The 15,640-nt window shown below is 52.7% G+C and overlaps 1 protein-coding gene across 1 annotated transcript in view; it reads right to left on the minus strand.

The window, feature by feature from the left end:
• Window positions 1-3,311: 3,311 nt before the first annotated feature.
• Window positions 3,312-15,640, minus strand: part of MAP4K3 (mitogen-activated protein kinase kinase kinase kinase 3) — a 67,989-nt gene continuing 55,660 nt past the window's right edge. The window contains exons 26-34 of the mRNA XM_054177225.1: window positions 15,467-15,584; window positions 13,616-13,674; window positions 12,697-12,800; window positions 11,261-11,432; window positions 9,869-9,937; window positions 8,569-8,661; window positions 6,131-6,201; window positions 5,655-5,710; window positions 3,312-3,720 (exon numbers count right to left, since the gene is read on the minus strand). Of these exons, the coding sequence (XP_054033200.1) occupies window positions 3,633-3,720; window positions 5,655-5,710; window positions 6,131-6,201; window positions 8,569-8,661; window positions 9,869-9,937; window positions 11,261-11,432; window positions 12,697-12,800; window positions 13,616-13,674; window positions 15,467-15,584 (830 nt within the window). The 3' untranslated portion in view covers window positions 3,312-3,632. The remainder of the gene's footprint in view (window positions 3,721-5,654; window positions 5,711-6,130; window positions 6,202-8,568; window positions 8,662-9,868; window positions 9,938-11,260; window positions 11,433-12,696; window positions 12,801-13,615; window positions 13,675-15,466; window positions 15,585-15,640) is intronic.

Genomic DNA, 15,640 nt, shown 5'->3' on the forward strand with positions numbered 1-15,640 from the left:
TGCAGACTCATACAGGAGCCTCCAGGCCTCTCGAACACCCTGCAGGCCACCAAAGACACCTGCAGACCCCTACAGTCCCCTGCAGAGCCCCTCCAGACCAGTGCAGACATCTGCAGACCCCTGTAGACCACTGCAGGACCCCTGCAGATCCCTATGGACCTCCACAGACCCCCTAGAGACCTCTCCAGACATCTACAGAATCCCCCAGACCCCTCCAGACCAGTGCAGACATCTGCAGACCCCTCCCGACCTGTACAGACCCCCAGTGTCCTCCCAGTGCCTCTGAGTGTTTCAGTATGGCCCCAGTGCTCCCAGCTCCCCCCAGTAAAGCCCCAGGACACTCCCAGTTCCTCCCACTGCTTCCAGCAACCCCCAAGTCCCCTTCCCAGTGTCCTCCCAGTGATCCCAGTAGCTGCAAAAGCCATTCAAGCACTCCCAGTAACACCCAGTGCTCCCAGCATGGCCCCAGCGTGCTCCCAGTGCTCCCAGTGGCGTTGGGGGGCTCAGGAGAGGCTCCGGGGGGCTCCCAGGCGAGCCCCAAAGGAGCCAGGGGGGTGGTCTCAATGTGGCTTTGGAGTCCCTGTCAGGTCCCCGCAGTGCCTGGGCTGTCCTGTGGTGTTGGGGGGCTCTGGAGGGTCTCCCGGGGGACCCCAGGAGGGTCCCGAAGGATCCCGGGGCTGTCTCCGCGTGGCTCTGGGGTCTCCGTGGGGTCCCCCCCGAGCCGGGGTCGCCCTGCGGCGCTGCGCGGGACCCGGCGCTCGCGCTCCCTGCTGCCGCCTTGTGGCCAGGGCCAGGTACTGCCTGCGCCGGCTGCTGAGCGCCGGCTCTGGAGGGGCTCTGGAAGCAGGTAAAGGGTTTGGGGCGGGGGGCGGGGGGGAGCCGGTGACGTTTAAAGGGGTTTTGTGGGCATCAAAAGTGGTTTGGGGGCCTCTGGAGGGTCCCGAAGGTGGTGTGGCAGTGAGGTTCAGGGCTCTCGAGGGGGGTTCCAGGTCTTGGGGTCCCGCAGGGTTCAGGGAGGTCTCACTCAGGTTTGTGGTGTCCCTGCAGCCCCGGGACCCCCAGACACGCCTCCACCGGCAAGCAAAGGCGAGCTGGGGGCGTGTAAAGGTGTTTAGAGGGTGACAAAGGGGGTCTGGGGGCTCCAAGATGGCGCCGGCCGCACCGGCCTGGACCCCAGGACCCCCCAGGACCCTTCACCCCTCTGCTCTGCACCAGGTCAGTGCCAGCCTCTGCTGCTCCTCAGGGCTCCTCTCTACCAGCTGCAGAACTCTGCCCCGGCCCTGCTGTGGGGGAGGTGCGGGGGGCAGCCAGGGGGAAGCATCATCGAGCGGCAGGGGGGGTGAGAAACCACTCCCCTCCTAAAATTGTCTCTGAGGGACAAAGCCTGTGGAGTAAAATGTTATTTCCAGCACTGGGTCTGTAAAGGGCTTGCAGGGGAAGTAGTTTTGCTTCAGCTGATTAAGGGTAGAGGCGAGCAAGGAGCTCCAGTCTGACCCTGCTCTGCCTCAGCTTCAAACCATTCCCCTTGGCCTGGCTCCAGACACCCTCAGCAAAAGTCCCTCTGCAGCCTCCCTGCAGGATCCCTTCAGCTATTGCAAGGCAGCTCTGAGGTCCCCATGGAGCCTTCTCCTCTCCAGGCTGCACAGCCCCAGCTCCCTCAGCCTGTGCTCACAGCAGAGCTGCTCCAGCCCTTGGCTCATCTCTGTGGCCTCCTCTGGCCTCACTCCAGCAGCTCTGTGTCCTTCTGCTGGGGACAGCAGAACTGGAGGCAGGATTGGAGGTGAGGTCTGAGCAGAGCAGAGTCTGAGGGCAGAATCCCCTCTCTTGCCCTGCTGCCCACCCTCCTGTGGCTGCAGCCCAGCACACAGCTGCCTGCTGGGCTGCAGGAGGGCACTGCTTCTGTGAATCTCTGACTCATGCCTGCCCTCAACTGCTAGCCTAAAACTGCGCTGAGCCCCAGTGGCCTGCACCGTTCAGTCATGCATTCAGAAATGCCCAGCTTCTGCGCTTGGCACAGCATTTAATGGCAGACTTCAAGGTCCCAGGGGCTGGGGGAAGATGGGTGGAGGTGCTGAGTCTGGAACTGCACAGCAGCATGTTTAACAAAAAGAAAGAAAGAAAGAAAGAAAAAAGGATTTATTTTACACTATGTACATCAGGGAACATATTTAAAAGCATCACCAAGCACAACAATAATGCAGGCCATGAATCACTTCAGTTTGGCTTTTAGTGTGTACATCATCACCAGAAAATATAAAGAACACATACAAAAAAAAAAAACCCAGGAGAAACCAACCAAACAACCCCCCCCAAAAAAACCAGAGAGGAGTCCAATGTGTGCACTTGGCTCAAACCTTGGCATTTTACAGACTTCATTGGAAAACAGCAATCAAAACAAAACCCCAACCCCCTCCCCCCCCCCCCCCAAAAAAAAACCAACCCCAACTTCTGATCACAACTAAGTTCCTGTGATGTGCAGTAACCATTTGTGTTGTCTGAATGAGGTAGTAACTAAATTATTTTGGCCATGTGTTAACATCCTGACAGCAAAAAAAAAACCAACCCAAAATCATCAACAACAAAAAAAAACAAAAGTGTGAAAATCATGGTAAGGCCAAAAGAAAAAGGAAGGAAGGAAGGAAGGAAGGAAGGAAGGAAGGAAGGAAGGAAGGAGTCCAAATGGCAACAGCTGTGAGCCATTCCCACCGTGTGGAATGCTGCTCTCTGTGATGTGAGCCTGTCTGCAGGGAGATGAACAGCGCTGTTAGTGTGGCTCACTGCCTAACACGAAGAGTTCAAACACCTACTGCAGTGTTAACAGCCAGGTACCACTAGTCTGGGGCTGAGAGCCATCCAGCGAGGATTCTCTTCAAGCATCAAGAAGTTCACTGGGAAGGAGGAGAGTTTACAATTCAAGAGGCAAATGCAGGTCTTGAGCTGCTTGGGTTCAGGTGGAGAACTACCCAAGGAAGGCGAAAAAGAAACCACCCAACCAAAACAAAGGATCTCTGAAGCCCAAGCGATAGCCACAAAGCCACAGCTTACCTTCTGTGACCTGCCACATCTCCAAGAGAGCTGTGCAAACATGGACAGCCAGCGAGCTGCCCCCCAGCTTTCCAAGGGGGTCGGCAGCCTTGCTGGCAGCCCTGCTCTGCGGCGCTCTCTGCCCTGGTCAGATTCCTTTGGCTTAGCAAATCCCGTGGCAGAAAGACACAGGGATGGTGTTAAACGGAGTGGACTCGCTGCCAGCATCCCAGAAACAGCTGAGAAAGTCCTTGAGGAGAGTACCCCAGATGCACTTTGTTGTCTTTTTGCTTCCTCAGTGACCTTCCCCCCTCTGTACAGCTAACACTTGTACGCAGCAGGAGGGCAGCTATTTACAGACAGTCAGTGGAGGCCTTCGGCAGGAGGCTTCACCGAGAATCCTGCCTATGTACAAAGACTACATAAGAGTCAGTGAAGCACTGCCACGGTGCCCTGGTGCTTGTGTGTCCGTAGCACAAAGGATTCTTGGCTTCCTCTGGTGCCACAATAAATTAGAAAGGAACTCAGGTGGGGGTGACTGCAGCTTTTGTGCAATGCCAGCCAGGAGCGCGCTCCTGTCCCGCTGAGCTGCTCGCCAGGCGCTCTCCTCAGTAGCTGTTCTCATGCCCTGCCAGGATGTAGAGGTTGCTGTTGGCTGTGGGGTTATCTGTGGGCCTGCTCTCCAGCACTACAACCCTAAAAGGAAAACCAGAAAGCCACAGTGTCAGTTGAGCCTTCACTTCTGAAACAGCCTTGGCTAGAGCTGCAAAGACTCTTGGCCAGAAGCCAGCTGACCGGTGGTCGCTTCTCTTTCCCCAGTTCAAAAGCAAGGCCAAGCTCAAGGCTAGTTCAGGGCCTTGCTCAGGCAAGGATCCTCCATAGCCTCCCTTGGCTCCTAGTGCAGTAGGTTAGGGGGAAGTTTGGGCTCGAGGGGAGGAGAAAGTTCTTCCCCGAGCGAGTTGTTCATCATTGGGATGTGCTGCCCAGGGGGGTGGTGGAGTCCCCATCCCTGGAGGGGTTCAAGAGGGGATTGGATGTGGCACTTGGTGCCATGGTCTGGTCATGAGCTCTGTGGTGACAGCTTGGACTCAATGATCCTCGAGGTCTCCTCCAACCTTGGTGATTCTGTATTCAACTGCCCTCACAACAATATTTCCCTCTCTTCAATCCTGCTGGAATCTCACAGAATGTTAGGGGCTGGAAGGGACCTCCAAAGATCACCACCAGTCCAACCCCCCTGCCAGAGCAGGGTCACCCATGGCAGGTCACACAAAACACATCAGGCAGATTTTGCATGTCTCCAGAGGAGACTCCACAGCCTCTCTGGGCAGCCTGCTCCACGGTTCCAGCACCCTCACACCAGAAAAGTGATGGAGCAGCTCATCTCTAAGCATGTGAAGAAAACTATCGTAGAATGGGTTGGGTTGGAAGGGACCTCAAAGACCATCCAGTGCCAACCCCCTGCCATGGGCAGGGACACCTCCCACCAGCCCAGCTTGCTCAAGGCCTCATCCAGCCTGGCCTTCAACACCTCCAGGGAGGGGACAGCCACAGCCTCCCTGGGCAGCCTGTGCCAGAGTCTCACCACCCTCACTGGCAAGAATTTCTTCCTCCTCTCCAGTCTGAATCTCCCCTGCTCTGATTGCAAACCATCTCCCCCTGTCCTGTCACTGCAGGCCCTTAGAAAAAGTACCTTTTGAAAACATCAAAGAGAGGCTGCTCTGGCCTGCCTGCTCTGGGCAGTGAAGGCAGCACCCCCACAGCAAGGCAGAGTGGCCATCTCCAGGTGCTGAACTGCTCTGTTGACTTAGGAAGTGTCCATCCACTGCCTCCACAAGTCCTGGGTCACTTGTGAGGGGCTTTAGTGCAGACCACGCTGGGGCAGCTTCTAACACACTTGTAAGAATCATGGAATGGTTTGGGTTGGAAGGGACTGCCAAAGCTCACCCAGTCCAACCCCTCTGCAGTCAGCAGGGACCTCCTCCACTAGATCAGGCTGCCCAGAGCCCTGTCAAGCCTCACCTTGAATATCTCTAGGGATGAGACCTGAACCACCTCCCCGGGCAACCTGTTCCAGTGTTCCTCTTCCCTTGTGGTAAAAACCCATGGTTCAGCTACAGCAAAGTCAGGGGATCCCTGAGACACTCAGCTCCATTCTTCTGGCCTTCAAAGCAGCTTTGCTGATGAGACACAGCACACTGAACTCAAAGGTGAGCTACTCCAACCCCCTCTGCGTGAAGCAGGGACAGCCTCATCTGGATCAGGTTGCCCAGAGTCCTGTGGAGGGCATCTGTCTGAGGAAGTAGATCTTGAGGAGCTAAGGTGAACTGTCTGAGAGTACAGATTGTCCAAGAATTCAGCACAGAAAGGAGGCCACTGGCAGAGGCTGTGCCAGCAGCCAGAGAGGAGTTTGCTGGCATGGCTGAGCATTTCCAGAAAGCCACAAAGCCATTTAGAAGGAATGAGAAAGAAACTCGCAGGGCTGCAAGGCAGACATGCTTGGGAAGGAATCAGTAAGGTGGCCACAACAACTTAAATAAAGGGCTCACAAGGGAGAAGCAGAAAGAGTGCTTGCAATGGAGGAGAAACACATTACCCTTCTGTTGTAGCATGCTCATTTCCTTCCCTACCTGTCAGATCCCAGGAGCCTGAATATCCTGGTGTTGTCAGAGATTTCTTGTGTGATCTGGACAAAAAACAAGGGAAATATTTACAGCACATGCAGCAGTCTGTCTGGTTTAACCTAGGCCAAAGAGCTCTCTCTTGGACTCTCCCCAGCAGGCCTCTGTCTCTCTTGAACTGGGGAGCCCAGAACTGGATGCAATATTCCAGCAGGGCAGAGCAGAGGGGGAGCAGAACCTCCCCAGCCCTGCTGGCCACACATTCTTTGCTGCACCCCAGGATGCCCTTGGCCCTCTTGGCCACAAGGACACATTGCTGTCCCACGCAGAGCTTGCTGCCCACTACAACTTCTCCATGGAGCTGCCTTCCAGCAGGATGAGCCCCAGTCTGTACTGGTGCCTGGTGCTGTTCCTCCCCAGATGCATAGCTCTACACTTCTGCATTCATCCTTAGTCTAGAACTTGCAGCATAGTGCAGTGCTCACCTCGTTTGATCTGAAACTCCTTCCTTGCATGCCATGCTTCCAGAAGGCCAACACACTGTCCTGTAGACAGACTGGTAACAAAGAACACTGCAATCAGTTCTGAGGCAGTTGAGCTTTTCCTCTGCAGTCAGCACCTGTAGGTTGTGTTGTGCCATGCTCACCCATACAGCCTGCAAGGTGCCTCGCTGGAGTTGCTGAGTCTGCCTCCAGAGTAGCTGCCTGCCTGTGTTTCTCTCTCTGTAATGAGTGGAGTTCCCATTCCCACTCAACTAGAAAAGAATTCTAAACCTGTCCTTCTGTCCAGCCCTAAACATGCCCCTGCTGCTGCCTGGGAAGTGCCTCCTTACCCTCAGACTAGCAGAAAATGCAACACACCACCACCAGGGAGGCTGCAGAGATGTCTTCCACCGTCCCAGCGGCTCTTGGCCAGAGTGCTCCTTCTGCACCAGCACTGCAAAGCCTTCCAGACCCTGAACTCCCCAGCCCGTGCCTTTGGGACAGACACTTGCATGTGAGCCCTGGGAAAGGAAATGGCTCCAGGGCCTTCCTCAAAGAGAGGGCAAGTGTGTAGCCCTGCAGATGCCCCACCTGCATCCAGCATCCTGCCTCTGGGCAGATACAGGAGGAGAGCAGAGCTCTTTGGGGACACTACTGTTAGAAGAGGACACTGGCAACTTGTTTGTGACAATCAGAGCACTACAGCAAGTGCAGAGGTCTCACAGTGAGCAGCTTCAGGTCTGTGTACCCCTTCCTGCCCCATTCCTAACCTCCGGGAGCCATGGAAGTCATATTTTCCATGACAATGGCTTTTCATCCTCCTCCCTCTAGGACAGAAGCAAATTCCCTCCAACTCATTCATTTGGTTCCTACTGTTCCTCCTCTTCTGGTGCTCCCACCCTGCACCTTTGCACACATCCTTCCTCCTCTCCCTTCAGAAGCATGTGGAGCAATCCAGGGATGTAACCACTGGAAAACTGTCCAAACAGTTCTGTTCAGTGCTTCTGTCCCACAGATTCATTCATTCATTCATATTCTTCAGAAGAGAAGCTGGATCTCCACACAGTGAGACAGACACAGCACAGCCTTTGATCTGTTATCTAAAACTGCTGTGAGCACAGGTGAGTGAGTGAGTGAGCCAGGAGTGAGTCACAGACTTCATACAGGTGAAGGTTCACAGAAACATTCAGCCTGGAGAACACCCTCAGGAGCACCAAGTCCAAGCCCTGACCCTGCTCTGCAAGGCTCACCCCTAAACCATAGCCCCAAGCACCACAGCCAAACCACCTTTAAACACCTCCAGGCTTGGGGACTCCACCACCTCCCTGTGCAGCTCAGCCCAGTGCCTGACCACTCTTGATGGGGAAAAATTCTTCCTACTGTGCAGTGGCAGCTTGAGGCTCTTCCCTCTTGTTCTATCACTAATTACCTGTGAGAAGAGAGCCCAGCTCCTGCAGTTGCTCCTCCTCAGATTTCTCCTGCAGGCCCTTCCCAGCTTCCTTGCCCTCCTCTGCCCTGGCTCCAGCCCCTCCACCTCTCTCTTGCATTGAGCTGCCCCAAACTGGACCCAGCCCTCAAGGTGTGGCCTGCCCAGAGCTGAGGCCCAGAGGACAATGCCCTCCCTGCTCCAGCCTTTCACCATCTTTGTTGCCCTCCTCTGGACACACTCTAATAGAATCACAGAGTTGTTAGTGGGTAGATTCAGATTGGATGTCAGGAAGAAGTTCTTCCCCATGAGGGTGGTGAGAGCCTGGCACAGGTTGCCCAGGGGGGTGGTGGAAGCCTCCTGCCTGGAGGTTTTTCAGGCCAGGCTGGCTGTGGCTGTGAGCAACCTGGGGTTGGAACTGGATGCTCCTCAAGGTCCCTTCTAACCCTAACAATTCTGATTCCTCACTCTGGCAGATACTAACCTGTGCTTCTGCTTGGCTTTGCTGACCTCAAATGCATTCTTCTTGTGGTTAAGTAACTAACAGCAACCTTCTGCTCCTTCTCTTGTCCTGTGTGTACAGGGGGGAGGGAAGGGAGCAGGGAGTGGGGAAGCTCTTAGTAGCTCCCTGGTTTGTCCTGAGGGGTTCTTGTGTTGTTCATAAATTGTAACTATTGTCTGGTTTGTACACATTCATTGCATTTCAGATTTAGCTTGGAGTTCTGCTTTGTAAGCACAGCTTCATTTGCTTCCAGCTCAGCTGGGCTGGCAAGTTTATGTTGGGGGAGGGCTTTTCAACCCCCCACAGCTGCCAGGGCAAATCGCTGCCTCATCTTCACCTTGCCATCGCCCCGAGGGCACAGCTCTCTTTCCCCTGGCTTGCTCTGCAGCCTCCCATGCCCCAGTTTGTCTGTATAACAAGGTGCAGAATCTGTCACTTGCTCTTGTTTCGTTTGCTCTAGCTGCTGCCCAGCTCTCCAGCCTGGCTGATGATCAGTAGCAAAACCCAACTCACCTATTGACTCGATCTGGAAGTCAAAGGTGAGCTCCGACGAGAGTTTGCGGCTGGACTTTAACCTGCCCTGCAGGTTGACGATTTTGATGCAGCCTAGGCAAGAAACAGGAGATGTCAGCTGGCTTGGTTCAGCATTTAGAGCAGGCAGAAAGAGAATCCTGCCCCTCCCCGAGAGGAGCCCAATCCAAACAGCTCCTCACAGAGCTGGGAATTCAACCACAAACACTACTGACAAAGCCTGACACCAACGCACACCACCCACGGTCCCATTTCAGCTCACAACCACCTCATTAAGCCAAACACCTTCCAACAGATCAGGCCCCAGGCCCCCTCCCCAGGCCTCCCACCATTCCTCCCCACCCCCTCAACCTAAGCCTAACGGTGCAGCTACCAAACCGGCTTTGCCCAGGCTGAGCCAGGCGGCAAACCTCCCCCACAGCACCAGAGATAAGAGATCCGTGCTGGGAAGGGAGAGGGAGGCAGAAAAGGGAGGAACTGGCTCTGCAGCCTGGCTCTGCAGCAGATCTTTATGGGGTGCAACAACAAAATGTCACAATTTCCTGTGCCTATCACAGAATTCAGCAGGTTGGAAAAGACCTTTGAGATCATCAAGTCCAACCTATCACCCAACACCATCTAATCAACTAACCCATGGCACCAAGTGCCTCAGCCAGGCTCTAAATATTTCCAGTGGTGGGGACTCCACCACCTCCCTGGGCAGCACATTCCCAGGGCCAATCTCTCTTGCTGGGAAGAATTTCTTCCTAACAACCAGCCCAAACCTCCCCTGGCACAGCTTGAGACTGTGTCCTCTTGTTCTGGTGCTGCTTGCCTGGGAGAAGAGAGCAATCCCTACCTGGCTACAACCTCCTCTCAAGTAGTTGTAGAGAGCAAGAAGGTCTCCCCTGAGCCTCCTCTCCTCCAGGCTAAGCAACCCCAGCTCCCTCAGCCTCTCCTCACAGGGCTGTGCTCCAGACCCCTCCCCAGCCTCGTTGCCCTTCTCTGGACACCTTCCAGCATCTCAACATCTTTGTTGAATTGAGGAGCCCAGAACTGGACACAGGACTCAAGGTGTGGCCTGACCAGTGCTGAGCACAGGGCACAATGACTTCCCTGCTCCTGCTGGCCACACTGTTCCTGATGCAGGCCAGGATGCCCTTGGCCTATTTACCCCCTTGGAGGATTTTTCAGCTCTCTGCTGAAGACATCCAGTCTTAAACCCACAACAGTCAACCAAGAATTCATCTTCAACATCTGCTCTGAGGACAGGGACAGAAATTGAGCTGACAGTGAAACTTACAATCCAAGCACACCAAAATGGTATCTCTCTCCAGCTGTGTTACGTGGACAACACTGGTCTCTGTAGTGTCTACAACAAACAAATGACACACACATCAGCATCAAGTTTGAAAGGCAGCTCCTACAGACTGAGACAATTTAGCAAGTTAGTGTGCTGTGATCTGCTTGAAACCATCATCTTACCAAGTGGCATTTCTCCTCTCTTAAGAGAGGCATGCTGACTGGGATGGGAAAGCTGAAGCTGTAATATTAAAGTATGGACTTAATCCAACCTTCCCTGCAGCAGCTCAGGGGCTCAGTGTTCACAGAATACATCCATACAATGGTTTAGGTTGGAAGGGGCCTTAAAGATCATCTACTTCCAAACCTGCATGGGCAGGGACACCTTTCACTAGACTGAGTTGCTCAAGGCCTCATCCAGCCTGGCCTTGCTCTCCCTTTGCTCACTGCTGGGATAATTTCATGTTGTTGTTGTGGAAGCCAGGCAGGTACCTGAGCCTGTCCATGCTGAAGCTCAGTGCTGATTCCTTCCAAATCTTGCTAGGGACTTTTAAATTGGTGCTTTGTTCTGGCTGCTATTTTTAGTCTTTCCATCCCAGAATCTTCCCAAAGTAAGGGATTCTTTCTTGCCCCAATCTCTTAGAAGAAGAGTTATCTTCTGCTCTTTTGGGTTACAGCTGCAGCAGTCCCCATCACAGGAAGCAGGGAGACCTAAGCCATGATTAGTGAGCAAGTCAACTCAAAAGAGAAGAGCAGCTTTGCAAGAGCAAGAACACCTCTCAACTAGACCTGATTGCCCAAGGCCTCATCCAGTCTGGCCTGGATGTCCAATCTGGGGGACATGGTTTGATAGTTGGACTTGATAATCTTGGAGGCCCCCTTCCAACCAATGATTCACAGAATTGTTAGGGTTGGAAAGGACCTCAAGGATCATCCAGTCCCAACCTCCTGCCATGGGCAGGGACACCTCACACTACAGCAGGTTGCTCACAGCCACAGCCAGCCTGGCCTGAAAAACCTCCAGGCAGGAGGCTTCCACCACCTCCCTGGGCAACCTGTGCCAGTGTCTCACCACCCTCATGGGGAAGAACTTCTTCCTGACATCCAATCTGAATCCACCCATTTCTAGTTCTTTCCCATTCCCCCCAGGCCAATCACTCCCTGACACCCTCAAAAGTCCCTCTTCAGCATTCTTGTAGGTCCCCATCAGATGCTGGAAGGCTACAAGAAGGTCTCCTGGGAGCCTTCTCTTCTCCAGACTGCACAGCCCTGATGACTCTGTGCTTCACGATGTGTAATCCTTCTTCTCCTCAGAGGAAACTGCCTTTCTGTAGTGCTTCAGCCACAGTGGAAGAGGAAGGAACATTTCTGAATGCAATTGCCACACACAAACCTGTTTCTGTAAACCATGAAGAGGTAGAGTTTGGGTTGACAGTCTCAAAATTCACCACCTGGTTGAAATCTCTTCCTTTACTGACGCCGACACAAACTAAGGGGAATTCCTGCTCAGGGACTACCAGCATCTCAAACAGCCTCAGAGGACAAGGGACAGGGAAATCTATGTGCTAGACAAAGGAACAAAAATAGGTTTCAGAAGGAAAACCAAGTTCAGTCTGAGTTGCTCAAATCACAGATATTTCACAGATGAGTGTGTGTATGTATTTAAATCACATCTATCTTTTAGTTATTGAAATCATATGGTGAATTTGATGCCAGACATTTTGTCACCCTGTTTATTTACTTCTTCAGGTAACAGTAACTGCTAGACTAAGAGGCCTGGGTTAAATAAGTAGAGAGTGAGTTAAAATAAGAGGGGATGGCTTCCATCTCCTGTCCTCTGCAGCTGCCAACAGGTGCCAACTGCTACACTCAGAATTGCTCTCCCTGCCTAGGGAGCCTCTAAGCCTTGTTTCCCAGGCTGATGTGTCCACCTTGGCTGCATCTCCACAGGTGGTGTCAGATGGAGAGACCACCACCACTTCTGAGCAGCTCCAGTGCCATAAAGCACAGTCAGTGGCCATCTTCTCTCTGCTATGGGAGCAAACCTGCTGCTAACAACCCATGTTCTCATTCCACTCTGCTCTGTCTCAGCCAGGCAGCCTAAGGGTTTTTACCATGCAATTAAAAGGCAATGCTCATGGGGAGAAGGGCTTTGTTCACAGGATGTCAGGGGTTGGATGGAACTTCTGCAGATCTTCCAGTCCAAGCCCCCTGCCAGAGCAGGACCACAGAATCCAGCACAGGTCACAGAGGAACACATCCAGACAGGGCTGGAAAGGCCAGAGAAGAGACTCCACAACCTCTCTGGGCAGCCTGCTCCAGGGCTCTGGGACCCTCACAGGGAAGAAGTTTTTCCTCATGTTGAGGTGGAACTTCCTGTGCTGGAGTTTCCATCCATTGCCTCTTGGCCTATCACAGAGTGCAAGTGAGCAGAGGCTGTCCCCATCCCTTCCTTCCTGACCCCCAGCCCTCAGCTATTGATAGACATTGATCAGATCCCCCCTCAGTCTCCTCTCCAGACTAAACAGCCCCAGAGCTCTCAGCCTCTCCTCATCAGGCAGTGCTCCAGGCCCTTCATATCTGTTGGACTCTCTCAGGTAGATCCCTGTCCCTCTTGAACTGGATGCACTATTCCAGGTGTTCTTCAGACAAGAACAGGCCTCTCTCTATTTTGAGTCAGTGACTACAGATGACACATTTAAATTGCCATTTCCAGTATCATCTAACAAGCACAAACCCCTCCAGAAATGGCTAATACTTCTTGTTAACAAGTTGTGAGAAGCCCAACAGAGCTGAACAGGAGCTCATTTCACCTTGGTGCAACATTACCTTGATCAACATAAATTTTTGCATTGGTTCAACCCATTCTAACAAAACAATGCTGGACTGTAGTGCTCCACAAAGGTATTTGTGGCCTGTGTAGGGATTCCTCACTGCCAAAACAACAAAAGAGGAGAGGTAAAGTACATGAGGACACAAATTCCACACCGTTTCCAGCTAAGCAGGACAATCCCCAGCACCACCATTCTTATTTACTACCTAAAGAAGCTGCTGGAAGGTCAATACCCACAGCAAGGAAAGGGTGACAGTGAGCATGCTGGAACAGGAGCTGTCCTGCCACCAAGCACAGCGAGCTGGTGCCAGGTAAGCCACAAGAAACACAACTCTGACAAGAGCCCTCTGCTACATTTCACCCCTCCAACTCCAAGTTTACTGTTGGTGTTTTCAGTCACTGCTTTAGAGTCTTTAAAGGAAACAGTAAAATATTTCACCCCTCCAACTCCAGGTTTAGTGCTGGTCTCGTGTTTTATTTCCTGGTTTAGGGCCCTCTTTTCTCCAGGCTGTGCTGATGCCACTGCCCCCCAGGAACTGGACACACTCTTTGCTTTTTATCATTCAGCACTGCTGTGTGGGTCACTGGAGCCTGTGCTAAGAATTCAGGCTCCTCAAGCCTGATGGCAGCTTTGTAAAGCCACTCCATGCAGCGAGATGAGGGCTGGTTTAAACTGGGTCTGCATTCTGCTTCTCTGCATTGCTTGAGAATTGTCTTTCAATTGGAGGAGCGAAACAGGAAAGTTTTCAGTGCTTAAACACATGGAGTAACCTGAACCTGCTCACTGGCTGCAAATGCACAGCTTCATAATAATGAGAGAAGTCTCCCTTGAGCATCCTAACCCTGGCTCAGTGACCTTTACACCACCACCACTGGCACAGCTCCTTGGCACTTGCTCTGCAGATCTCTACTTACCCACACAGCACTTCTGACACCACTTAGTGTCAGGAATTTTTGTAGACACTGCAAACTTCCTGCAAGATACAAAGACAGAGAATCATTGATCAACTACAGCAAATGGAATGGATTTGCTCTTCAGAGAGTTAGTGGGGGAGAGGGAAATCCTCTTTGCACCCCCCAGGTGCATACATGGGGATCCCTCTGCTAGCACTGAGATGCTGCTCACTTGTGCAGCATTATGAATGCAGCTAAAAATCAGGGCTGAGAAGAGCAGGTGCCTCAGTACCTTCAGCTGTCATGCAGTGCTTGCTATTCAATGAAAACTATTTATGGTCTCTTGGTACTCCCCTGATCTTTTCCAGAGCTTTGTCATGCTGGAACTGATTGCCTCTCGTGCTGGACACTAGGAAAGACAAAATAAAGGCCCCCCCCTCTTGTCCCAAGGTTGGTACAGACACCTGGACCCAGTGAGGATGGGACATCATGCCACACTGGGCAGCCTGCTGGGCCAGAGGCCTTGCAAGCTAACAGCTTCCATGTTACAACAAGAGGACTTTCAAGAGGTCTGAAGAAGTGGAAGGCAGCTTTGCAAGATCTTTTTTGTCACGTGCAGGGGATGCTGCCTGAGAAATATGAAACCAGTTACTGGGAAAATCATCAGAGCACAGAAACAGCTTGGAAAAGACCCTCAGGATCACCAAGTCCAAGCTATAAAGAAAAGCCAGGGAAGATGATGTTGCACCCTGTGACAGCACAAGAGGTAATGGATATAAACTACAGCACAGGAGGTTGTACCTCAACATCAGGAGGAACTTCTTCCCTGTGAGGGTCCCAGAGCCCTGGAACAGGCTGCCCAGCAAGGTTATCATAGTATCAGTCAGGGATGGAAGGGACCACAAGGATCATCTAGTTCCAACCCCCCTGCCATGGGCAGGGACACCCCACTGTCACCCTCACTGGAAAGAAGTTTTTCCTCATGTTGAGGTGCAATCTTCTATGTTTGTGTCATTACTGTGCACCACCAAACAGAGCCTGGCCCCCTCCACTTGACCCCAGCCCTCAGATATTGATAGACATTGATCAGATCCCTCTCAGGCTTCTCCTCTCCCGACTGAACAGCCCCAGGGCTCTCAGTCTCTCTTCACAGGGGAAATGCTCAGGGCCCCTAATCATCCTTGTGGCTCTCCATTGGACTCCCTGCAGCAGGTCTCTGACTCTCTTGAACTGGGGAGCCCAGAACCAGACACAGTATTCCAGGTGCTAGAGGGGAAGAAGAACCTCCCTAGCCCTGCTGGTCACATCTCTCTTACTGCAGCCCAGGATACCATTTGCTCCCCTGGGCCCATTGCTGTCCCATGCAGAACTCCTTGTCCACCAGCACTCCAAGGTCTTTCTCCTTGGAGCTGCTTTCCAGCAGGGCAGCCCCTAACCTGTACTAGTGCCTGCTGTTATGCTTCCCCAGATGCAGGACCCTGCACTTGTCCTTGTTGAACTTCCTAAGGTTTGCCTGCAGGCAGCTCTCAGCCTGCCCAGCTCTCACTGGATGGCAGCACAGCCTGGCAGGTGTCAGCCAGCCGCACCCCACACACACCTGCTGAGGGTACTCTCAATCCCTTCATTGATAAAGATACTAAACAAAACTGCACTCAATACTGGTCCCTGGGGGAACACCACTGGCCACAGGCCTCCAAAATGTCCCCAAGTCCATTTCTCTACACGTGCAAAGATAGAGGTTATTCTCTGATCACTGCCCATGGATGGGAACCTGTGACCAGAGCTCCACACGCTGGTGTTGCAGAGCACCACAAGCATATCCTGAATTCCCAGGATGAAGACATGCTGTTGTGTCTGATGACACACACTTACCTGGGAAGTATCCTGTCAGGGAGTTTGTGTGCTGGAATAGCAACAGGTAACTTCTGCATTTGCCTGGCGTAATCGAAGAGCCCTGGGAGATTGTGGGAATAAAGCTGGGAAGCTTTACCTGCAAATTAGAAAACAAAACCACACTTCAACTAGGAAGGCAAAGGTTGCCCAGCA

This window comes from Dryobates pubescens, chromosome 39 (assembly GCF_014839835.1).
Source record: "Dryobates pubescens isolate bDryPub1 chromosome 39, bDryPub1.pri, whole genome shotgun sequence".
NCBI lineage: Eukaryota > Metazoa > Chordata > Aves > Piciformes > Picidae > Dryobates > Dryobates pubescens.